At 42.0% G+C, this 25,803-nt stretch overlaps 1 protein-coding gene and 1 long non-coding RNA gene across 2 annotated transcripts; both read left to right on the top strand.

The window, feature by feature from the left end:
• The first annotated feature begins 9,743 nt into the window (after positions 1-9,743).
• Positions 9,744-15,585, top strand: pycard (PYD and CARD domain containing). The gene is made up of 3 exons (XM_023837126.2): positions 9,744-10,200; positions 13,228-13,308; positions 15,112-15,585. The coding sequence occupies exons 1-3, from the start codon at positions 9,933-9,935 to the stop codon at positions 15,384-15,386; spliced, it is 624 nt and encodes a 207-aa protein (XP_023692894.1). The 5' UTR covers positions 9,744-9,932; the 3' UTR covers positions 15,387-15,585.
• A 2,745-nt stretch (positions 15,586-18,330) lies between these two features.
• On the top strand, positions 18,331-21,015 carry LOC140592655 (uncharacterized). The gene is made up of 2 exons (XR_011993031.1): positions 18,331-19,793; positions 20,750-21,015. It is a non-coding gene; the product is annotated as an uncharacterized lncRNA (long non-coding RNA).
• The last annotated feature ends 4,788 nt before the right edge of the window (positions 21,016-25,803 follow it).

Genomic DNA, 25,803 nt, shown 5'->3' with positions numbered 1-25,803 from the left:
ATCAACATACACACCAAGGTCTTTCTCATAATCAGCTACCTTTATTTCAGTAGGTCCCATAAAATACCTGTACTTTATATTTCTGCTCCCTACATGGAGTACCTTACATTTGTCTATGTTAAATTTCATCTGCCAGGTGTCAGCCCAGTCACTAATTAAATTAAGATCCCGCTGTAGCTGCTGAGCCGCTAGTTCAGTATCTGCTACACCACCCACCTTGGTGTCATCTGCAAATTTCACCAGTTTACTGTATATATTGGTGTCTATATCATTTATGTAAATTAGGAACAAAAGTGGTCCTAAAATTGAACCCTGCGGTACCCCACTATGAACGCAGGCCCACTGTGACATCGAGCCTCTTATAACTACTCGCTGCTTCCTATCCGTTAACCAGTTATCAATCCAAGTCGCTACAGTTCCTAAAATACCTGTCGCTTTGAGTTTAAGTGAGAGCCTCTTGTGGGGAACAACATCAAAAGCCTTTTGGAAATCTAAATAGATGACATCATAGGCCTTCTTATCATCAACTTCCTGAGTAGCTTCCTCAAAAAACTCCAACAGATTTGTTAAACAGGATCTACCTCTCCTAAATCCATGCTGGCTATCCCTCAAAATGTTATTTGAGTCCAGGTAATCTACCATTTTCTCTTTGATTATAGCCTCCATAACTTTACCAGTTATACAAGTTAGACTGATTGGCCTATAACACGGTTATGTTATTCGTTTTTTAACACCAGCTCACCTGTAGAAAAATACAAAATACTCAGTAGATGACAACGAACATTCACGTCTTACCTCAACAAAAAAACTCAGTTAATCTACTATGTCCCTGCTGAGATTCTCGTGAATACAGACTGATTCCACAGCGCGCGGCTGGTGTACTGAATAACTAAATACAACCAGAATGTCTAATGATACAACCCAAACTCTTGAACAAACACCACATCCCTGTTATCTTTCTTCTCAAATCACTTACATCGAACTGAGGGCACTACATATGCAGCAAAACACTTACATGTACCGCCGCAGGCTCTCACTCTAGAGCAGACTAGACCCCGCGAACAAACATGAATACAACAGGTAGTACTGAGTCCTGAACGAGAACACATCCGGCGGCTAACTGACCAGCATCCTCCAGTTCAGCTTCAAATCAAACATGGGCTACATGGCCTAACCATATAACACATTGAAAAATACACGTCGCGACAATAAACACTAGCTCAGTCATGTTGTAACTACTGTAGGATATCCGCTGGAATTTTTTTTATCTGTATTGTTATTTTTTTGCTGATCCTATGGATCCTGTCCTTTTTTTGTACTGTCTTTTTTTTCATTATTGCTGCTGTTTTCTCAAAGAATTTCCCCATTGTGGGATTAATAAAGTCTAATCTAATCTAATCTAATCTAAAGTTAAACCGCTAACGGTTAGCCCTGCTAATCTATGATAACCTTGACTAATTACAGAAATGTGCACACATAAATAGTAATGTTTGTCCCATCATTGGTTTTATAAACTTTACAAACACCAGATTTGTAGTGATGTTAAGCTTGACACCGAAGCTCCGAGGCATGTGTAAAAAAAACGATACAGTGCGTTCTGAAGCAGAACTTCGATGCTTCTTCTGTTCTACCCAAAACACATGACCATGGTGATCCGAAGCTTCGTTCTGCGCTCAACCACGTGACTGCTTCAGAAAAGTGAAAATGAGGCGTGAACCTCAGTGACCCCAATATACCACATACTGAAGACCCTTTGAGGTTCTGGGATATGCACCAGGCTGTGTATCCACACTCATACGAACTTGCAGTACAGTTTTTATGCACTCCAGTGTCCTCCGATCCATGTGAGCGGGTATTCTCCAAAGCAAGTGGCGAATAAAAAACGTAACCAACTTAGCCCCCGCACTGTTGAACAAATACTGTTCCTGAATAAAAATCTGTAGACTAATGCCCCCTCTTCCGTTACACAAGCACCCCTTCCCAGTTAAGTCAATGGTTTCCCAGTCCACAAGAAGTCACATTCAATTTCACCAGGTCATTAATGTTCATGACGCACTACAGACCATTAGAATTTTTGCCAATTTATAGATATTCAGATTGACTGCACTCATTCAAAATTAAGTGTTCTTTCCTTATTTGACCACTTGGTGGCACTAATGGTCACCATTTCGGAAGGCTTCGAGTACTGAACCATTTTTCGACACACTTGAAAAGGAAGCTTCAGTGCTTTGAAAAGCTTCATTTTGCCATCACTACAGATTTGTCTAAACGGTGATAGTCACAGTGACATGAAAAATTATTAGCGAAACTGTCGTCATTACTAACTACTATTAGCAAATGCTGTGAGAGAACTTTCAACAATTCCGGGCACTTGCTAACAAAATGTGAACTGTGTCATGCGATAAACGTTCATTTGAAAGTAAATTATCATATTAAAATAGCATGGGTGTAAGTGCTGCAAACATGCATGCTTCTCACCTTCTCCATTCAGCCCGGAAGAGAAGAGGGACACGACGGCGCCTTCAGTTTAAAACAGTTCGGTTATGTCATGTGACTTCCCAGGGCATATTTCAATACAATATTTCACTGTAATAATACTGTTTAATGCTGTGAAATCCTTAATTTTTTTTCATTGTGTTGCTGTGATATTACCGACCTTGTTGTGATATAACAGCAAGTTTTAGATTGCAAGATTTTACTGTAAAATAAGAGTTAAATGCTGTAAAATCCAAGGATACTGTAGTTTTTACAGGTATTCATTGGGATATTACAGGGAAACTTAATTACAACAAGTTACTGTAAAATAATACTGTTAATTATTGTGAAATGCTGGTAATTTCTAACAGTGTATAACAAACCTATTTTATTATGTGTTTAGGTGTTTTCTATTGCTCTAACAAAGATAAATGACTATATATATATTTTTTTACATCTCTTTAAAGCGCCATTTCTCTGGAATATGCTCTCATTTTAGCATGTCCCAAATTCAATGTATTCAACTTCCTCAGTAAATATAAACTATAAAATTATAAAAAACAAAACTTATTCTTTATTATTTTGATAGATTAGAGTATACTACCTTTAGAGAAAGAAACTGTCACGCCCAGCTCCGTACGATCCTTGTGTGTGCCACACCCACCTCGTTACCTCATGTTCATGCCTGATTGTTCTCACCTGTTGCTCGTTAAACTCAGTTTGTCTTGTGTATTTAGTCCTCGTCTGTGTCAGTCTGTCCCAGATTTGTCATTGACGTTCGTACATGTGCTTCCCCCGGTCCTGTCCTCCGATTAAAACCCCGTTTATTCGACTTCCTGGCTCCTTTTCCCTGTTTCCCTGCTCGCCTTCTTGCCGTGACGTGCCAGAAACAAATCTGGTGAAACTTATTTTGTTTTCTGTAATTATATATTATACACTCACCTAAAGGATTATTAGGGACACCTGTTCAATTTTTCATTAATGCAATTATCTAATCAACCAATCACATGGCAGTTGCTTCAATGCATTTAGGGGTGTGGTCCTGGTCAAGACAATCTCCTGAACTCGAAACTGAATGTCAGAATGGGAAAGAAAGGTGATTTAAGCCATTTTGAGCGTGGCATGGTTGTTGGTGCCAGACGGGCCAGTCTGAGTATTTCACAATCTGCTCAGTTACTGAGATTTTCACGCACAACCATTTCTAGGGTTTACAAAGAATGGTGTGCAAAGGGAAAAACATCCAGTATGCGGCAGTCCTGTGGGCGAAAATGCCTTGTTGATGCTAGAGGTCAGAGGAGAATGGGCCGACTGATTCAAGCTGAAAGAAGAGCAACTTTGACTGAAATAACCACTCGTTACAACCGAGGTATGCAGCAAAGCATTTGTGAAGCCACAACACGCACAACCTTGAGGCGGATGGGCTACAACAGCAGAAGACCCCACCGGGTACCACTCATCTCCACTACAAATAGGAAAAAGAGGCTACAATTTGCACGAGCTCACCAAAATTGGACAGTTGAAGACTGGAAAAATGTTGCCTGGTCTGATGAGTCTCGATTTCTGTTGAGACATTCAAATGGTAGAGTCAGAATTTGCCGTAAACAGAATGAGAACATGGATCCATCATGCCTTGTTACCACTGTGCAGGCTGGTGGTGGTGGTGTAATGGTGTGGGGGATGTTTTCTTGGCACACTTTAGGCCCCTTAGTGCCAATTGGGCATCGTTTAAATGCCACGGCCTACCTGAGCATTGTTTCTGACCATGTCCATCCCTTTATGACCACCATGTACCCATCCTCTGATGGCTACTTCCAGCAGGATAATGCACCATGTCACAAACTTCGAATCATTTCAAATTGGTTTCTTGAACATGACAATGAGTTCACTGTACTACAATGGCCCCCACAGTCACCAGATCTCAACCCAATAGAGCATCTTTGGGATGTGGTGGAACGGGAGCTTCGTGCCCTGGATGTGCATCCCACAAATCTCCATCAACTGCAAGATACTATCCTATCAATATGGGCCAACATTTCTAAAGAATGCTTTCAGCACCTTGTTGAATGAATGCCACGTAGAATTAAGGCAGTTCTGAAGGCGAAAGGGGGTCAAACACCGTATTAATATGGTGTTCCTAATAATCCTTTAGGTGAGTGTATATTATGGGACATATTTATTAAATATTATATTTTTAAAAACATGTTAAAAATAGCTATTTAAATACTGATCAGCTGTAGAGTGTGTGCTAGCTAAATGTTGCTCACTCAAAGAGCTAGAGCTAAATTAGTTAGAAATATTCCTCCCTGTTAGGTTCCACCCTGTTGCTATGTATGGGATATGCAGCCTACTGAGTAGAAATTGTACAAGAATATTTATTATTTTCATTAAAATGACTTGTAGATTTATTATTTGAGTGTATGATAATGAATAATAATGGTATAATCAAAAAGTATTATTATTATTATTATTACCATTATTATTAGTTGTAGTAGTAGTAGTATACTAATAATCCTTTAGGTGAGTGTATATTCTAGCCTTAAGGTAATAATGTTGCCCATTCATATCTATCTACAAACCTTTAATTGCTGGCTAAAAAAGTAATTCAGTTATGCATTAAACAGATTTGTATCACCAATTTCGTGTCAGTATCTGTGTGTTAGCACAGGAAACCATGCATCACATTATTTTACTAGAACTGAATTATATGTTTGAATTGGTTCAAATACATCATTTTTAGCAGTAGCTGATAAATGTAAGGAATAAGTTGACTACAATTATATATAATTGGAATAAACAATATCACATCGATTGTTACGCATGCTAAAGATTGTCCTACAAGCAAACAGCAATCATCTTATAGCAAGCGATTTAAATAATTTAGCTTATCTTTAAAAAATACACAAATATCGAAAAATACGGTTATGTTTTCGCATAAATGGTTTGACTCAACACGTTCGTAGAAAGACATATTAAAATGACAGTAAAACCGTCTAACAACAAAGTAGTGGCTGGGTGGCGTTATGATTCAAATCAGCGCGCGATGGGGGAACAGAGAGGAACTGAATTTTCCGTAGGCTAACAGGTGTACCGGTGGTTTTCAATCTAATTTTCCGATACAGAAGTATGGGGGTGCAAGCAAACATGTATTAATTGGTGCATTAAATGTAATTGGGGTACAAAACTAATTACATCTGCTCAATTTTTGCCGTTACATCTCTTTTTTTTGCGCTTTCGCGCAACTTTCATGTTAGCCCCAGTGCTTGTTGTGAACTAATCAGCAAGCCAACTCTGTAAGCGCCTCCCCATTAGTTCTTGTTCGAACGAAAGTACCTTAAGTTCTAAAAAAAGGGTTCTGGGACTACCTCCGAGGAACTACAATCTGGCGGTGTGAACAGAACAAAAGTCCCTGGTTCCAGAAAAAAATATCCAGTGGTGTGAAAGTACCTATTGAATCTGATGTCTGTGACATAAATATAGTATTGCGTTGTCTAAAAGAAAAATAACCGACAGTAAGAAACTAGGAAATTACTTTCATTGAGAGGTTTGCAGACGCCTGTAGGTGGGTATACCTACAATCCAGACAGACTTTCTCACAATATAATTATATATTTAGTAACTTCGTTTAAATGAAAATGACTATAGGCCTATACAGTGTTGCCAACTTAGCGACTTTGTCGCTAGATTTAGCGACTTTTCAGACCCCCTTGACGACTTTTTTTCAAAAAAGCGCCTAGCGACAAATCTAGCGACTTTTGGACAAACCTTACCAACTTTCCAAATGTCGCCAGTACTGTCCTGTAAGCGCGAGGTCTTGCTTTCCCGGTACAGCTACTCATCTCCCTGTGTCTGCTCTGATCAGTGAGCGCTAGCTCCGGCTGAAAGGAGCAGCATATTCCCGTGACCGCACGGCACCTGACATAGATGTGAATGAGCTGCGCATGTGCAAACGGTGTTGCCACGGACCAATCACTTACCTGCTTCTCCTTTGCTTGAAATAAAACTATTTAATTTGACCGTTTCTTCTTATTTTTTCTTATTTATTTATTTTTTCTTCTGATGCACTTATATTACTCACTGTTACAGAGCTTAAGTTCATTCCAGTTTCTGAACTCGTCTGAGATCGTTTACTGAGCTACATCTGATTGACTGTACGTGATTCTACTTACTCATACACAACGATAAACTTCATTAAACTTATTAAACTCATATACACATAAAAAACATATATACGTATAATATAAATGTTGTCTGACAGAAAATATGTAACGTATTTGACAGTTTTATATTGGACACGTGAGGAAGGATTAGGGAAAACACGCAGAATGCAAATACGACGTAATTACGTCATTAATATTCAAATATACGCATGACGTCATCTAGCGACATTTGGCGACTTTTCGAGCAGACTTTAGGTATGGAGTTAATTTAGTGCCAAAAGTATCAATCAAAATTTTGAAAACCGCAAGCAAATCATTAAGTATCAGAATGAAAATTTGTATTCCAAATATCAAAAAAGTCAAATAAAATAATTTTATCCTTCTTCTCTAATTTGTTTTGCTTTTGGAATGTTTTTCTTTGCTTTTGGAATTTTTTTTTTTGCTTTTGGAATATTTTTCTTTGCTTTTGGATTTTTTTTTTGCTTTTGGATTTTTTTTTTGCTTTTGACTTTTGGCACTGTTTTAACGGGTGGGCGGGCCTTAGCAGCTTACACGTCTATTGGTCAGCTGGAATTTGGAGAGAACACGCCTTTAACCATCTGAGCACGCCCACTCCATGACGCATCAGAACATCGCAACATAGCGGGAAGCTTCGGAGCCAGTTTACAGCATGGAATTGCATCTTTGTAGTTGTATAATAGTGTACTTTTATTAGGAATCGGTGTATGCAACACATATTTCGCGTTCATAAAATGTCACCAACCCATCCAATTCAGTAACTTTCGCTATTCCACCAACGCGCTGACCAGGGAAGTTTCTAGCTATTGAAAAGATGAGAGGCTAAGTCAAGTTTACCTGGGGCACCGCAGTTAAGTTAGCTTCATATTCGATATTCAGTTTTCAGGCTTTAATAACATTTAACGGAAGTAAGGTGGGGCGTTTTTAATGTCAGAATCTTGATGTCCAGTACACAGACAACGATGCACACCGATTATTTTTGCGCTTCAAACCATTTCGTGATTTGTGCAAAATCGTGTTAATAGCTAATATAATAGGCCCTGTCAGCTATAATGACATGGTGGTTTAGCATTTTGGGCTCATGGTGACTGTTGCACACCCCTTTCTTTCCCAGATTGCTTTACATACGATTTTTAATTAATTTTTGAATGTTCGAAGGTATCCGTATAATGTGCAATGGGATAATACATGAATGGGTTAATAACTTTAAAACTAGATAAGACAGGCACACATCTAGTGAAGTGTGCTTTGATCAGTGGACTACAGGGAACAATGCACACCCCTTGGATTTTCAGATTATTTTTGTCTGTAATAGTTACTAATTATTATATTGCATCCATTTAAAGTGCAATGGAGCAACACACACACTATAAGGGGTTAACAGCTCTGAAACAATTTTAAAATGGGACAGCCATGTCCTATGAAGTGTGCCTTGATCAGTGGACTCTGGAGGACAATGCACACCTCTTGCATTTTCAGACAAGTTATTAATTAGTACGCTGTATCCATATTATATATGGTCGATACCCGATATAATCATGGGCGTCGCCGCCATTAAATCTCAAGGGGACGTGTCCCCCTCACATTCCATAATTATTCGTTTGGACCCCCCCCCCCCCCCACATTTAACATAAAATATTAGTTTTATGCCAGTGCGTCCCCCTCCCCCCCTCACATTCAAAATGCTTCTGACGCCCATGGGTATAATAGAGATAACACATATTAATCAATAAATAAGTTGTAAAGTGTGATTAAGGCAGTGCACCGTGGGACAAAGCAAATGTACCGCAGCTGAATTGCTTGATTATGTGTTTCGTCACATTTAATACATTAGCATTAAGCTTTAGTGTGTTGCCTCAATGACATGTAATATGGATACAGCGCACGAATTAATACCTGTTAGAGAGAAAGTTATTCTGAAAATGTAAGGGGTGTGCATTGTCCCCCAGGTTCCCCTGATCAAGGCAAACTTCAGCTGGAAGCTAGAAGCTTTAGCTAGAAACTTCCCTGGTCAGCGCGTTGGTGGAATAGCGAAAGTTACTGAATTGGATGGGTTGGTGACATTTTATGAACGCGAAATATGTGTTGCATACACCGATTCCTAATAAAAGTACACTATTATACAACTACAAAGATGCAATTCCATGCTGTAAACTGGCTCCGGAGCTTCTCGCTATGTTGCGATGTTCTGATGCGTCATGGAGTGGGCGTGCTCAGATGGTTAAAGGCGTGTTCACTCCAAATTCCAGCTGACCAATAGACGTGTAAGCTGCTAAGGCCCGCCCACCCGTTAAAACAGTGCCAAAAGTCAAAAGCAAAAAAAAAATCCAAAAGCAAAGAAAAAAATTCCAAAAGCAAAGAAAAACATTCCAAAAGCAAAACAAATTAGAGAAGAAGAAGGATAAAATTATTTTATTTGACTTTTTTGATATTTGGAATACAAATTTTCATTCTGATACTTAATGATTTGCTTGCGGTTTTCAAAATTTTGATTGATACTTTTGGCACTAAATTAACTCCATACTATGGGCACTAAATTAACTCCATACCTTTAGCTACTTTCCATTGAAAATAGTTGGCAACACTGGGCCTATAGGCTAAATTTACACTCAGTTGTTCCACTTTTACCAGAGGGGGCGCACAGCTACGCATACCACCTATACATATTTTTTTTCTGGTCAGCGCAATGGGGATATGTTGCCATTTTCAGAAAAACTTCACCGGACATATTAAAATTCTACTTTCTTTCTTGCAATGGTTGTCTCCCTGGGGACCAGTCAAGTTGTGGTCCTCACCAGGATATAAAAACAAAAGCGCACACACACACGCAAACACACAATAATGGGCGGTTAGGTGTTTCTACAGATGGATGTATGGATCTTGATCTTTTTCTAGCTTTCTCAAGCGCAGACTTAAAATGTTCATAATACTAATGCTTATAAATTATTACTTGCACATATGTGTAGTTTAAGGGCGGTAATGCGCGTGTATGTGCTTTATATCTACTGGGTTATCTTAAATAATTGCATGCGATAAAAGCGTTGTACTTTGGTACCTACTGTTTAGTGCAATACCCCAGTGCGGCCATAATTACAACAATAAACGCAAGTAGTTCTCAAGAATGCAGGAAGAACGCACATTGCCTGCCCTCCGAATTTCACTTCCTGTGTACGGTCTGTTCTCATTCTTACAGATCTGGGTCTCTAAGATCTCTAAATAGTATACAATATACCCTACTTGTTTGAATTTTAAAGAAACATTTTCCCAGTGATTTGAGACAAAATGCCGAAAACGGTAAAAGATTGTTTGATTGACACATTCGACGATTTGGACGATGTAGAGTTTAAGAAATTCAAAAGTAAACTCGTCGATCGAAAGGAAGAGCCTAGAATACGTAAGGGTACGGTGCAAAATGCAGATAAATTGGACCTGATTGACAAACTCGTGAGCACTTTCACAGAGAAAGACGCGGGACAGGTCACAGTTGATATCTTAAGATCTGCGAATTTTACACAGGAGGCCAACGATTTGCAGAAGAATTTGGAAAACGGTAAGATTTTTTTCAAAAGTACGAATACTATAATATGAACTGTCTAAATCATCAGGTACATTTAGCATTATTGTAGTTAATAAATATGATTAATAGTGAATAATAACCAGAAGCAGTGAAACATAATTTAAATCATATTCGCATATGGACGTTTTATATTCAATTAAGAAATATAGCCCCCATGCATGTTTATTGTGATAAGTATTTTGCATATATTATTATTATTATTATATATTATTATGTAATGGGGAATAATAGGAAAATATTAAACTGTTCTTTATATGCAAGGACAAGATTTGTCATTTTCACTCACAGACTATGAACTGTGCTCGGTGGTATACACAGTATACTTAGGCCTATTTGCCTGTAAAAAGGTACTTCAACACTTTGTGTTTATAATATAAATACATACGTATATGACTATGGATTTCAACTTAATTATCATAATATATTCTCATGTGCCAGATATATTACACTGTTATACATTGATTTTGGTGCCAACGATGTCTGAAGGGTTTTATATTAAATTTATGGTGCTGCTTAAAAATATGACGGTTTCGCCAGATTGGCTCTAGTTTCTGAGATATTTAATAGTTAATTAACGGAACACGTTTGAAAAGCATTCAGAATTGCAAGAATATTTTTATTTTAGTTACAACTAGTAAGTAAACAGTTAGGGAAGCGCACTCGTAATCGGAAGATTGCAGGTTCAAATCCCCGACCAGCAAGACACCACTGAGGTACCCTGAGCAAGGTACCGCCCCCAAGCACTGCTCCCCGGGCGCTGAATTAGCTGCCCCCTGTTATGTCACGAAAGTCACATAGCCTATGGGTTAAATGCAGAGGACACATTTCGTTGTTGTGCACTGGTGCTGTGGTGTGTCAACAATGACAAATAATCACAAATAAAATAAATAAATAAATAATATCATTAAAAAACTAAATTAAAAATATCTAACAGTGACAGGAAAAAGTTATGTATGATTTGATAAATTAATACAATATTAATTAGTTATTAATTGTTATTAATGTCAGTGCTTCGAAAAACGCTGTTTATGCAATTTCCTTTTATGTGTGTCATCAGGACAATCACGTTGGAGACTCCAACAGTAGTCTGCCATCATGTGTATGTCCCATCTGCCTTGATATCTCTCCTCAATCACCTTCATATCCTGGTGGAACCTCTCGTCTTGTTCCTCGCTGTAGTCTCCAAGGATATCTGGAAATCTGTTTAAATGGCTATGGAGATGGAGTGCATCTTTATGCTCATATTAACTCCCAAATTTCTGAAGTTAGCAAGCATATCTTGCACTAATTCTTCATAATTGTCTGCTCTGTGATTACCCAAGTAGTTCTTCACAACAGACACAAAACTCTGTTAAATGTTAAAGGTAAATGGACTGCATTTATATAGTGCATTTTTGCTACTCTTTTGAGCACTCAAAGCGCTTTACAGTTATGTCTCACATTCACCCATCCATACACACACCGGTGGCGGAGGCTGCTATGCAAGGCAGCAACCAGCTCACCGGGAGCAATTCAGGGTTCAGTGTCTTGCTCAAGGACACTTCGATGGGGTCAGGAGGACCCGACGCTTGAACCTGCAACCCTTCGGCTGCCGAACGGTAGCACTACCTCCTGCACCACCATCACCCCAAGGTCACCCAGGCTGAAGCCTCAGTGTCATTCATGCATTTGGTAAATGCAGGCTCTTCTTGATGAAGTCATAATTTTTACATGTATTTATATATTTATTAAGACAGAACTTTTTGGGTATAAACCAAGACTGGGTTAACAAACTTATACTGTAGCCGACTTCTATCCTCTGCAAATTCACAGTTGAATTCTGGCTTCAAAAAGTGGCTTTTATAGCATTGTAGGCCTACAAATTGAAATACAAAATAATCATATGTGTCATGCCCCAATCGTCCGCTCCTCTCGTGTGCCACGCCCCCTCATTAACCTCATGTGGATTCCCAGTGTTTTACGGCTGTTTCTGATTGTTGTCATTAGTTCATTGTATTTAGTCCGCGTTTCCATTTGTTTCCCCAGTCCGGTCATTGTAATGTTATGTGTGTCTTGCAGTGTGTCGTCCCGGAAACAAAGCCCTTTTCTTTATATTCACGGCATCTGTCGCCTGCTTCCCCGTGGAACGTGACAATATGGGATATTTCATTACCTAAGACATTGTTAAAGAGTGAAAAGACAGACCAAAAGCTATTGCATTTGTTATCACACACAAGCCACATTGGGGGAATGCATTATTTTCATGGATGTCCATTATCCCAAAAACTAGAATCAATTCAGCAAAAGTAATGGAATTTTTTAAATTCAGAACCCTCAAAATACCCTAAATCTATTCAAAAAACCTTGGCACCTGAAAAAAAAAAATTGTAGACTTGTGTTATTCATCTGTCTTTCAACCACTTTCTCTAGACAGGGACATGGTCAGTTTGGAGCCTATTCCAAGCTGCACTGATGCAACTTGAAAGCAATGTAGTATTTAATGGGAACATTTTACAGCAGGGGTCTCCAACTCTGATTATCCAGTCGATTTTCTATTCTATCTGGCTTTTGATGACTCACACCTGTTCCGGGGAATTTACCTGAGAACAGGTGTGTCTCATCAGTAGCCAGGTAGGATAGAAAACCTCTACTGGACAGTAGCTCTCCAGGATGGAGTTGGAGGCTCCTGTTTTACAGTATCAGTTTAGTATTGATACTGGGGTACTAAAACTGGTAGCACTGTCAGAATTTTAGTATTGATCCAACTGCTTTGGGCCATGGGAGGAAACCTGAAGAACACCCACCTGGGGAGCACATGCAAACTCCACACATTCAGAGCAGAGGCAGGACTCGAACTTCCAGCCTTGGAGGTGCGACCCACTGTGCCACCATGGGCCCTATATTTAACGGGATGTTTCTCTTTTGTTGATGTGGTATATGCATTAATATATAAGGGCAAACCGTCTTTCAAATGATAGTGTGCTGATGTTTATGGTTAATTCTCTATTGTGTTTTTTCTAGTTTCAATGTCTTTTGGACTGACTGGTCAGAGTAGACCTACTTATGGTCCATCTGCAGGATGTTCAACTTCCATGGTGAATGGTAAGTTTTTAGAATGCAGATAGGGTTAGTGCTTATGTTTTAAGCACTTTCTTTAAAAAAAAATTGAAAGGAGTAAGTGAGAAGTAAATGAAGTATATTTACTTGTAGTGATGTATTTTCACTGTATTTTGTGATTCCAGAATCATGTGCTCATAAATGAAAATATCTCCTAATTATTAGTGTTCTTTGGCCATCATATTTAACTGTGGACAGACTCGGATTGTTTAAACACATACCACACACTTCTTTATAGGTTTTAACAAAAATGATTTTTTTCCCAATAGTCACAGTGTAATATCAGTGTCAATTTCTCTGAAATTTCAAAAGAAATTATATTATATTTCTTTACTAAGACCTGGGGTCTATTTTCCCAACAGGCGCTTAAGTTGAAAAAGGGCTTAAAAGGTCATGCGCTTTATGTGTATTCTCTCCTCATAAGGGTGTAACCCTTTAAAAGAGAAATCTAATTAATTCAAGAAAAAAAAAAGAAAATCAGGTTACATCCTCAGTGATTTTGTAAACCAGCAAAGCGTGGAACATGTAGGCCTACTCTTTAATCTAAATTGTGAACCTAATTGAAATACGTAGAATCCCACTCAGAAAATGAAAGCATGGTGGTATAGCTGAACATGGTGGTATAGCTGAACATAAGTATCTTTAGACAAATGAAATGTTATGGTGAAATGCAGTGTTTGAATTTTATGTATAACAATTGACAATACCTTATTAGCTGTATCAAAATGATGTCATCATTAGCTCCGATTTAATTATTTCTCAACCATTTTCCCCAAATAGGCACTACCGTTCAGTTTTAAGATAAAAAATAACACAAAACTAGATAAAATATTCTTAAGAATTTCAGCTTTATTACATGTAACCCATAATAGATACTTATTTAGATGTACATTCATTTCTTCAATTGTTTTGTATTGTATATTGCATTACTCCACAACTGATTAACTACCCCAGAGAAGTTGTATAATGTGAGTCTGTTGACAAACTTATTTTAAAAATTAGAAAAAATGTATATGTTGCTGTAAAGAATTCATAAGAAAATGGAATTTTAACATGCCCGTTTAAGAATGAACTCGTATAGGCCTGCTTCAGCTTTTTTCCTTCATTTAGAAAAATTCTGTAAACAGATATCCTTAACCAATAGATATGGTGTAAATGTTAGTTTTATTAGTAGCATGAACTGAAAGTTTATAATGCATTGCTGAGAAAATAATAGTGTAATCAACTGCATAGTCCAAACAAGCTTATAAGGCTGCAGTGTAGGCTACGATGTATTATTCCAAACCAACTGCTAGTCACTGTCACTAAAAACTGGCACGCCTACCCAAGTGTAGAATGGTTACCAGTTAGGCAAGTGTCCTCGTCAAGTAGTTCCTTTGGGGACCCCTGACGTAGTGTATGTATGAAGTATACATATGTGCACAAAAACACGGCACAAATTCACCTGGAAACATGATGCATTCAACCCATTATATTGCTGTAATGTGCAACACAAAGCTTATGCAAGTATTATATATGCACAGTTTGAGGACACATCGTCATATGTGTGTTTAAGATGTTCAACTCTATGGTTTGTTTCATGATGTTCAGAAATCCATACACAAACATGAAATGCTAAATAAAGTTATGTTAATAAAATGTATTTATATTTTAGTATTGTGTTTCTTAATCACATGAACAATCACAGATCATCCTACATTACTTATTGCTTTATCTGAATATGGCTTAAGTTATTTCCTGTAGACTACTGTCAAATTAATTTTAGTAAACCCTATTTCTCACCCCCAGAAAAGCACTTTTTGGATGAGCACCGAACCGCCCTCATCGAAAGAGTTAACAATGTGAATTCCATCTTGGACCGTCTCCTGGATAAACACATTCTCAACTCAGTCAGCTACAGTGATATTTCTACCTTGCCCAATGATCAGAGTAAGATGAGGACGCTGTACAACGGCCCCTTAAAATCATGTGGGAATAGGGGAAAAGATGAGTTATTCTCAATCCTACAGGACCTCCAGCCATATCTAATGGCTGAACTGATGAACAACAAAGGAGACATTTAAGCACAAGTAATGTTTGTTGAGCTTAACAGAATAAGTCAACAATTTGACAGGTTTTTAACAACAGGGCTATAACACTGAGCCAGTTGGTCTAGATAAAAATATACAATATAGAACACATTAATGGTGTACTTGATACATGCAATGGTATGTTATGGTAAAGAAGATACAAATGCCATTTAATTAAAATACTACATTTTAATTTCTTTGATTTTGTGTTTCTTGTGAAAGGTCTTTTTCAAGAACTTTTCAACTACAGAATAGTCGGTTTTTAAAAGTAACATTCCATATGAAATCAACATGAATATTAGCAAGTCAGTAGGTACTTTAACCTTTACTATGCATTAAATTGTAGCATGGTATGTAGGACATATATGCAGTCTTGGTAGAATATAGGCCAAATGAGCATGAAATACAGCCTTTTGAAAACCTCCTTAATGAATAATGCCTGCTTCTTCAGTTTTATGAGTGTGTGTTTCTGGTATAGGAAGTGTGGCTTTTTAAGGAGTCTTATTTCATAATTAGTATTAAAATATTGATAATTATGGTTATAATAATTCCATTTTGTAATATAGCAGGGGACAGAATCCTGCCGTCTCTGGTTGTGATTCTTGAAAAAATAAAAAAATGCTTCACACATAAGCTAAACCAAGTGTATGTGACATTTTTACACATGAATGTGACCAGTCCTTCACATACTATAGAAACTACAAGCCTGCATGGTGAATCTTTATATGAAACAATTGAAATAGTAATTATCAAAAGACTAACAATAAAATGTGACATAAAGTCATGTGAACATTTTAAAAATCATTCTGTTCCAATGTTTCCATGATAAGGTTGACCTTTGCATGGAATTGGCCATAAATATAGAAATACAAATATGTACAAAAAATGTACAGGAAACTAAATGGCTATCCCTCAAGTAATCCATGATCAAACAGGGTAATGGATGAGCCAAAATAATTTAACTAGCTAGCCCACTAACTACGAATCTGTCACGCTCGCGGGTAGGGCGAGTAGGAAGCAGGCGAGCGTAGCCAGGTAGTCAGGGTAACGGGGTTTAATAGCAGGCAGACGTACAGGCACGAACATCAACGGACACTACACAATGACTGATCTGGGGATAACTGACTCTGACAAGGACTAAATACACTAGACAAGCCACGGACAACAAGCCACAGGTTAGAACAATCAGGGCAAAACAGGAGGTAATGAGGTGGGCGTGGCACACATCGGGAGCGGACGGAGCGGGGCGTGACATAACCCCCCCCCAAGTGGGCGCGCCCGAGAGGAGGCGACGGACGGGACGAGGGAACAAGACCTGAAAGACAAAAAGCAAAAACCATCAACGAGACCAGGGAAACAGGACCGAAACACAAAACAGAAACAAGGACGAGAAGAAGGACAGGACGCGACAGAGGACGGGGAACGCAGACAGGCAGAGAGAAAAAGGAGACACAAAGGGGACACCCACAGGCGACACGAAGGGGCCAGGAGTGCACAGAGGAGGAACAAAGGGACCAGGAACAAAGACAGGCGGAACGAAAGGGCCAGGAGGGAACGGAGGAGGAACAAAGGGCGCCCGAAGGAACCCAGGCGGGCGACGGGCAGCGGCCGGAGGGGCCGCAGGGGAGAGGGAGAAGGAGGGGACCACCCAGGGGCCAAGGGAACGGGACGAGGGAGTGACGGAGGGGACACGGAGGGAGCAGAAGGGAACACCAGTGAAGGCAGGCAGGAGGGGGAAGCCGCGGCAGGCGGAGGCGCAGCCGGAGCCGGCGAAGGCGCCGTCCGACGCCAAGCCGGAGCAGGGGGGCCCGGAGGCGGCCGACATGGAGCCGGAGGCGGGACCGAAGACCGGCACCGAGGATCCAGGGGGGGACCCGGCGGCGACCGCCGACCCCGAGGCGCAGGACCCGCAGGCAGCCACCGAGCCACAGCCAGGGGCTGAACGGGCGAGCCAGGGGGCAGGGCGGGCGGGACCCGGGCCCGACGCCTGTGTCCCCGTCCCTTACGGGACACTGACAGGCGGGGTCCTGGGGGGCGTCGGCCTTGCTGGGGTAAGGGCGAGGGAGTCGGGGCCTCTAATGAGGCAACAGGCGTGGCAGTCATAGCCGCGGGCGTGGCCGCAGGCGGGGCAGTCAGAGCCGCGGGCGTGGCCGCAGGCGGGGCAGCCAGAGCCGCGGGCGTGGCCGCAGGCGGGGCAGCCAGAGCCGCGGGCGTGGCCGCAGGCGGGGCAGCCAGAGCCGCGGCCTCAGGCGGGGCCGCGGGCAGGACCGGAACGGCGGCCTCAGGCGGGGCCGCGGACAGGACAGGAACGGCGGCCTCAGGCGGGGCCGCGGGCGGGACCGGAACGGCGGCCTCAGGCAGGGCCGCGGGCGGGACCGGAACGGCGGCCTCAGGCAGGGCCGCGGGCATGAGTCCAGCAGGGGGCGCCTCGGTGGGCTTGGGTGCAGGCGGAGGCGGCATCGGGACCTTAGATGCAGCTGCAGGCACCACCAGCACGTGGCCAACAGGGGGCGCCGCAGCAGGCACCACCAGCACGTGGCCATCAGGGGGCGCAACCGCGGCGTGCACCTCAGGCAGAGCGGAGGCAGCTGCGGGCGTGCGACCAGCAGGGGCCGCTTGGGCAGGACCGGAGGGGCCGCAGGGGAGACAGGCAAAACCGGCGGGTCAGGTGGTGCCGCTGGCATAGCGGCGGAAGCTGCAGCAGGCGGTGCCGCGGGCAGAGCGGCGGCCGCTGCAGCAGGCAGGACAAGCAGGGCAAGCGGGTCAGGCAGGACAGGCGGAGCTGCTGGCATCGCAGCGGCATCAGCAGCAGGCGGTGCCGCGGGCAGAGCGGCAGCATCAGCAGCAGGCGGTGCCGCGGGCAGATCGACGGCGGCGGCAGGCAGCGCAGCCGCGGGCAGATCGGCGGCGGCAGCAGGTAGCGCAGCCGCGGGCAGATCGGCGGCGGCGGCAGGCAGCGCAGCCGCGGGCAGATCGGCGGCGGCAGCAAGATCCGGAACATGCAGGTCCGGAGCCGGCAGGAGGGGTGCCGAGCGCGTAGGCGCCTTCCCTTTAAGGGCTCTCGGGACCCGGGGAATAGCGTCTCTTACGGCGCGGATACCTCCGACGCCCAGACGCTCCAGTCGGTAATAATACGCCTCTAACGGCGGTGGCTTTTCCGGGTGGAGGCTGGTCAGGCGGATAGCGGCGGTGTCTTCCCAGACGGGGAGGAGAGAGCAGGCTCCCAGGTAGAGCGAGGGAGTCGCCTCCTGCTTGTCCTCTCCCGGCTCGGTGAGCCGGCGCTGTAGCCGACGGAGGCATTTCCGGGCTTTCGTCAGCGGGTAATGCTGTCCGGGCGGGCGCTCCTCTTGGAGCAGGTCCCGGCCCCGGCTAGCCAGCTCCAAGGCTACCGGGTCCTCCAGGACCTCTGGCTGGGATTGCCAATACACGAAGGTTTGCAGCAGTCCGAGCCGGTGGTGCTCGGACTGCTGCTTCGTGCTTTCGCAGAGATCAGTCATTCTGTCACGCTCGCGGGTAGGGCGAGTAGGAAGCAGGCGAGCGTAGCCAGGTAGTCAGGGTAACGGGGTTTAATAGCAGGCAGACGTACAGGCACGAACATCAACGGACACTACACAATGACTGATCTGGGGATAACTGACTCTGACAAGGACTAAATACACTAGACAAGCCACGGACAACAAGCCACAGGTTAGAACAATCAGGGCAAAACAGGAGGTAATGAGGTGGGCGTGGCACACATCGGGAGCGGACGGAGCGGGGCGTGACAGAATCTGGCTAGCTAATTGATATAATTGACTTATTAGTACTGTTTATTCTGTTAGAGGGAACTTGGCATCAAACTGGTGGAAGGGTGTTTGCTGATCGAAGGCCCTGTTACCAGTTATAGCAATAATCTCCCAACATAATGCTTCTGACCATAACTGGTCTCTTTTTGGCAATACGCAAAAAGAAAAATACACAACAGTTTCACAAATGTACAAAGTCCTATGCCAGTGGATTTGATGAAGCAACTGATGACATTTGCAATTTCATGAACCCTATTGGTTCATGAAGTGTATTGAGTCAAGCGAGTACTGAATCACAGTAAGGAATTAATACCATTGACTGGTCCCCATGCTTGTCTCATTTGGAGCATGCCCCAATGTTGTCAGGCATACAAACAAGCATGTGGGGGCCATACAAACTAGAGGTCGACCGATATATCGGCCGGCCGATATATCGGGCCGATATTTATCATTTTTTAATGTATCGGCATTGGCCGATATCCGAGTGCACTACGCCGATTTTCAGACAGGCACGTCTGCGGGCAGCCCAGTGTTATTGTTGCTGTGGAACACGTGACCCATGCTGCCTTGTGCAGGACCACAGCCAGAAGTTTTGGAAGAGTCCTGGGATAAAACGGTAAGGCTTAAATTCTGATCTTTTAATGACCTGTTTATTTAAGTAGTTTGCTATGAAATGTTGCTTTAAAAGAAAACGCGAATTACGCTATTTGGAACTGGGGTAATGATAATGAGCCTTCAACCAACTGTAGCTCACAGGTAACATTAAGGATCATTGATTCTAATAGAGTTCGTTTTGTGCGCTTATTGGTGGGCTCACAGACGTTTTTTAATCGTTAAAAATCATTTTAATTGTTAAGATTTTAATTATTACCATATCAGCCCGATGTTATCAGTTATGTTTTTTTTCTTGTGTCGGAGAGTTTCACTCTGTGAGTGTGTGGGGCGGAGCGGGCAGCTCTCAAATACTGCAGCGTGTGTGAGAGTTGCGTTACTCTGCCCTGATCACAGACAGCGCCGTCCTCGGAGACACAGAGCTGCTATAAGAACAATGCATGGCGGAGAAAAGTGTTTGTTCGAAAGCGTGGTTACCATTTACTTGAGCTGATGCTGACAATGGTCCTTCTGTGCAACTTTTTTTCATTTGAGACCGGAGATTCAAACAATTTGTCAGACGTCTAGATAAAAAGTGCATGACTTTGCGCAGTTAGTTTCCTCATTAAACATGTCTATCCTTTATACGGGCTTATGCGTAGACAACGTCACAATCACTAGGGGCTTATGTTGTCCTTGCATACAAGGCTGTGCAATACGACAGTTATTTTATTTTATTTTCCGGGATCACTAGATTCTGATTGTGAATTTGGCTTTAAGCTATCTGTCTGCTAACAACAGAAACAACATGTTAGTGTACACTACTCATCATACCATGATGCACTTAGTGTTTTTTTTTTCTTCAAAATGTATTAGAGTGTAATTGTTTTAATGTGCATGGAATACTGGAATTGTAGAATGAATTGAAGATGAAGGTACTATAATAAAAATTCTAACCTTGCATTTATTCTTCTGTTTTAGTAATTGCTGTCTGATGGCTGAACAAAAATCTAATCCTGTATGGCAGCATTTCACAAAGCCAACACCAGGAAAAGCCAGGTGCAATATCTGCAGCAGACTGGTGAGCTTGGGAGCTGAAGAATGAGTTTGCTGCTAAAGTGATTCTGATGCTGCTATCTTTATTGTTTATAAGTTTAAGTTGTTTATAAGTTGTATTGTGTTTTTGTTATTTAAGTTTATATTTAAATTTACACAAGTCAGTATTCAATAAATGCTAAGTTGAGAAATTTTGTGTATCGCTTGTTATTATTAATGTGATATTTTATCATGCAAATAGAGCGGAAAACGTCCAATTTTCGGCCAAAAAATATCGGCCCTGACTCCTAAATATCGTCATCGGCATCGGCTATTGAAAAACCCATATCGGTCGACCTCTAATACAAACCACTGAGTACGTTTTTGAGTTGCTGCAATGAAATTCTCCAAAATGGACTAGCCTGCATTTTCTTACTTTCATTTTTGGGGTGTCTTTCAATTCAGCCCTCTGTAGGTTGATAATTTTCATTTCCATCAAACGATGTGGCATCCTTTCATTCCTAGCACTTTACCCAGTCCATATCAGTATAGATATCCAGCATGAATTTTTTCACATTGAGGTCTGATATGTTTTCAAAGTGTTCCCTTATTTTTTTTGAGCAGTGTATATACAATTACGATGCAAATGGACATAAATTATATGGGTTGGAAAGTGCAATAATGTATTATGGTTACAGTATTGAATATGCAGTATGGAGTTTTGTTACAGTTATGACAATATAGACAAAGTAAGATCAGACTATTCAGCAGTTAAACTGCCTGGGGGAAAAACAAACTGTTTTTAAGCCTCACTGTCTCAGTTTGTTTCTCAAAAGCTCCAATTAGCAACTTACATAGTTGGACCGATTCAGCTGCATAAATCCAATTTGCTAATGCTAAGTGGCTAATGTAGTACTCATATACTTCCCACATACAGTGTCAGAAAAGTAAAATATGTGATATATTTGTAAAGTATCAAATTAATATGCTCATGTCTAGAGGTTGGTTAGCTTATTTTTGGTTATCATTGAAATTCATACTAACATACTTTAGTTTCCACAAATCTTATTCAATGAGATTATCTTGGTGCTCCTCATCCAGCCTGCCTACTAGTGGTCTTCAGTCCATCAGATGTCACTGTTCAATGTACTGAAATAGCAACACTTTTCCAGATATATTGAGAGGGACATCTCCTGTGCCTCATGAGGCGCTGCCCATTCTTAGTTAGAACTAAATGCAAGGAAGGCAGAGGAATTGCTAGGAAGATACACGTACAAGAAACACATTCAACATCTACAAATTCTAGTGACCAACAGTGGAACAGGGCATGGATAGGCAAATTTATACACAGATGATGAGGAGAGGGCTATTTCCAATACACACAAGCAACTGGGAGTTACAGGGAACAGGTGAGGGTCATTAACAAGCACAAAGCACTAAAGAATAAAACACTAGGAAATATAAGGGACATAGGTGAATCAGACCAGAATTACAAAGCTATACACAAACAAAAATAACTAAAAACAAGTGTACAAAACAAGAACCATAAAGAACTACATAAACACCGGAACAAAACATAGAACACCAGATAACTAAAATCTCTAGCATAGTAGAGACTGGATTTCCTTGATTGCCCCAATGAACCCCTCCAGTGGGTCACCCCAGCCACCATCCCAGCTTGGTACAACCCGGCCATGTCCCGTCTCTCAGTCTCCCAGAGAGGAAGAGGATACCTGCGCCAGGGTCAAGTCCCACCCGCCCAGCCCACTGGTTTGCCTTTGGTCCCCCTGGCTCCTGCTCAGTGATCACCTGCGGGTCCTCCGACTCGTGGTCTCCGAGGGTCCTGCTTCCTCCGGTCTCACGGTTGCCCATTGCCCCTGCAACTTCCCTCCGGCTCCCTGTTTCCCCCCGCCCTTTGCTTCCTTGCCCCCTGGTTTTGTGCCCCCTGTATTTGCTCCTCGTCCCTCTGTTCCACCTTTGTTACCTCCTAGTCCATTTGTTCCTCCTACTACTAAATACTGTAGTAGCACTAAAATTAAGCAACAATAAAACTACACTGCTTGTATTTCAAGATTGCTTTAATTGTTATTTTACGCACAGTTTCACCTGTACGTTAGGGTTATGACAAATCTCAAATTTATTAGCCTGGGGTTGTAATTGATGAAGTTTTACCTAAAACTCACAAAAATGACTTTGGTTTTGCCAGAACATGAAAAAACCTAATATTTCACATTGAAACACCTAGCGGCTCAAACACTCTTTATTATAACATGTAAGTTTTACATACAATACACATGAGGAATACATGGAAATGAGTACATATAGCATTTTAGTGTATTTAATAGTGTTTCAGATTTGTGTATTAGTGTTGATAAATTTGCTGTTAAGATATTTGTCAGTTTTGCAAGTAGAATGAACCTCCTCCATCAACTTTACAGCTCTCTCAGCTACTATGTTGGAGCGAGGCACATCAAGCACTGATGGTTCATTTTTCCAGTGAGTAGAGAAGCATTTTACAGCTTTGGGACACTGAAGTTTGGATATTGCTGACAGCAGGTCTTCATAATCCATCTCTGAGTAGTGTTGGTTAGAAAACCAGACCCGCGGCCATGAAGCAATTACCTTACAAATAATATTATGCAGTGCAATGATAATTGAACTACTTACAGTCTTTGGCCAATTAATTGTGAAAGTCCACTTTTCACAAATCCGGTTTGTTCGAAACGTTATCCAGGTAAAATTGAATGTCTACTGGAACAATTCTAGAAGTTCCGGAATTTTCCATGGATCCACAGACTTCTTGAAATCTTAATAGCTTGATTACAATCAGATTGTCCACTGCAGAACCAATATTTCTAGACAGTTTTGTACTCTCAATGGAGCCACAATCTTCTTAAATTGGTAGTCCCTCTAACTACCCACACATGATTAAGAAATGCCAGATGGGGTGCTAGGTGCGGGAGATTTTTCCATTTTCCAATAAAATTAACTTCGAAAAAGTGTTCTATGGGTAAAAGTTCAACAAATGCAACATCAGGAAAATTCAAGTTTTGAAAGAGATTTTGTAGTCATAACCATAATATATATATATATATATATATATATATATATATATATATATATATATATATATATATATAATAGCAATTTGATAGACTATACTAAACTTTATTTTATTATGCAATTGAATCTGGTATAACTTATTTACTTTTTTCTTCATATTGTACTTGTCCCAGTAGTAATTTTCCACCCTGTTAGAATGTTGCCTTAAAAAAACTACAATTCCATAAAAGCCATTTACAGGAAGTGACATCATTTTTGGAGGGAATTCAACTGTGGAAACTGAGGTCTCTCACTTTAATTTTTTTATCTTAAACATGTCACACCTGTATGGGTCACTAGGGTTATGACTACAAAATTTTTTAAAAAACTTGAATTTTCCTGATGTTGCATTTAATGAACTTTTACCCATAGATCACTTTTTCAAAGTAAATTTTATTGGATCATGGAAAAACCTCCCCCCCCCCCCCAAAAAAAAGTTTTAGGTAAAAGTTCATCAATTACAACCCCAGGCTAATAAATTTGAGATTTGTCATAACCCCAATGGGTCACTCTTAAAGTTCCACCCTGGTAAGGTAAATTATGGAAAATGTTAAGTAGAATGTTTTGAAAAACATATTAGATTTAGTTATTAAAGGTGTGTTAATCTATTGAATGTTAGCTAGCTAAATGTTGATCAGTTAAAGAGCTACAGCTAGATTAGCTAAAAAAAAAATCCACCCTGTCGGGTTCCACCCTGTTACAGTAGGTCTATGAACCTAACAGGGTAGAAATTCTAAAGAGAGAGCAATAATTATTATTTTTATCATTAATTAATAATATTAAGCAAAGTCCCGTTTCCCTCACCCGGACTAGGGTCACCGGGGCCCCACCCTGGAGCCAGGCCTGGGGGAGGGGCCCGTTGGCGAGCGCCTGGTGGCCGGGCCTTGGCCCGTGGGGCCCGGCCGGGCATAGCCCGAAAGAGGCACGCGGGACTGTCCCCAGGTGGGCCCACCACCCGCAGGGGGAATGTCAGGGGTTCGGTGCTTTGTGGATCGGGTGGCGGCCAAGGGAGGCCCTGGAGGTCCAATCCCCGGCTGACAAAACTGGCTTTCGGGACATGGAATGTGACCTCTCTGGTGGGGAAGGAGCCTGAGCTTGTGCGTGAGTTTGAGAGGTATCGACTAGATATAGTCGGGCTCACCTCAACACATAGCTTGGGTTCTGGAACCAATCTCCTGGAGAGGGGCTGGACGCTCTTTTACTCTGGAGTTGCGGCGGGTGAGCGACGCCGGGCTGGGGTGGGGCTATTAGTGGCCCCACAGCTCGGTGAATTAACAACGGAGTTTACCCCGGTGAACGAGAGGGCTGTTTCGCTGCGCCTTCGGGTCGGGGATAGGTCTCTGACTGTCATCTGCACTTATGCGCCGAATGTCAGTTCGGAGTACCCGGCCTTCTTGGATTCCCTTAGCGGTATGCTATTTGGTGTGCCGCGGGGGGATTCCATCGTTTTGCTGGGGGACTTCAACGCTCACGTGGGCAATGACAGTGTGACCTGGAAGGGGGTGATTGGGAGGAACGGCCTCCCTGATCTGAACCCGAGTGGTGTTCTGTTATTGGACTTCTGTGCAATGCATGGTTTGTCCATAACGAACACCATGTTCGAGCATAAGGGTGTCCATAAGTGGACATGGTACGAACATGCCCGGGGCTACAGATCGATGATCGACTTTATAATCGTATCATCTGATCTGCGGCCTTCCGTCTTGGACACTTGGGTAAAGAGAGGGGCAGAGCTGTCAACTGATCACCACCTGGTGATGAGTTGGCTCAGGTGGCGAGGGAGGAAGCCGGTCAGACCTGGTAGACCCAAGCGCATAGTGAGGGTATGCTGGGAACGTCTGGCAGAGGCTCCTGTTCGCTGGAGCTTTAACTCGTGCCTCCAGCAGAATTCCAACTGC

The sequence above is a fragment of the Paramormyrops kingsleyae genome, chromosome 9, assembly GCF_048594095.1.
Source record: "Paramormyrops kingsleyae isolate MSU_618 chromosome 9, PKINGS_0.4, whole genome shotgun sequence".
Taxonomy (NCBI): domain Eukaryota; kingdom Metazoa; phylum Chordata; class Actinopteri; order Osteoglossiformes; family Mormyridae; genus Paramormyrops; species Paramormyrops kingsleyae.
Note: the sequence above shows the minus strand (reverse complement) of the source record. Positions and strands in the feature narration are given on the sequence as shown.

Excerpts from the sequence above, each read along its gene's own strand:
- pycard (XM_023837126.2), top strand. The coding sequence starts at position 9,933 with ATGCCGAAAACGGTAAAAGATTGTTTGATTGACACATTCGACGATTTG. Across the intron at positions 10,201-13,227 it reads GCAGAAGAATTTGGAAAACG|TTTCAATGTCTTTTGGACTG; the intron begins GTAAGATTTTTT and ends TGTTTTTTCTAG. Across the intron at positions 13,309-15,111 it reads TTCAACTTCCATGGTGAATG|AAAAGCACTTTTTGGATGAG; the intron begins GTAAGTTTTTAG and ends TCTCACCCCCAG.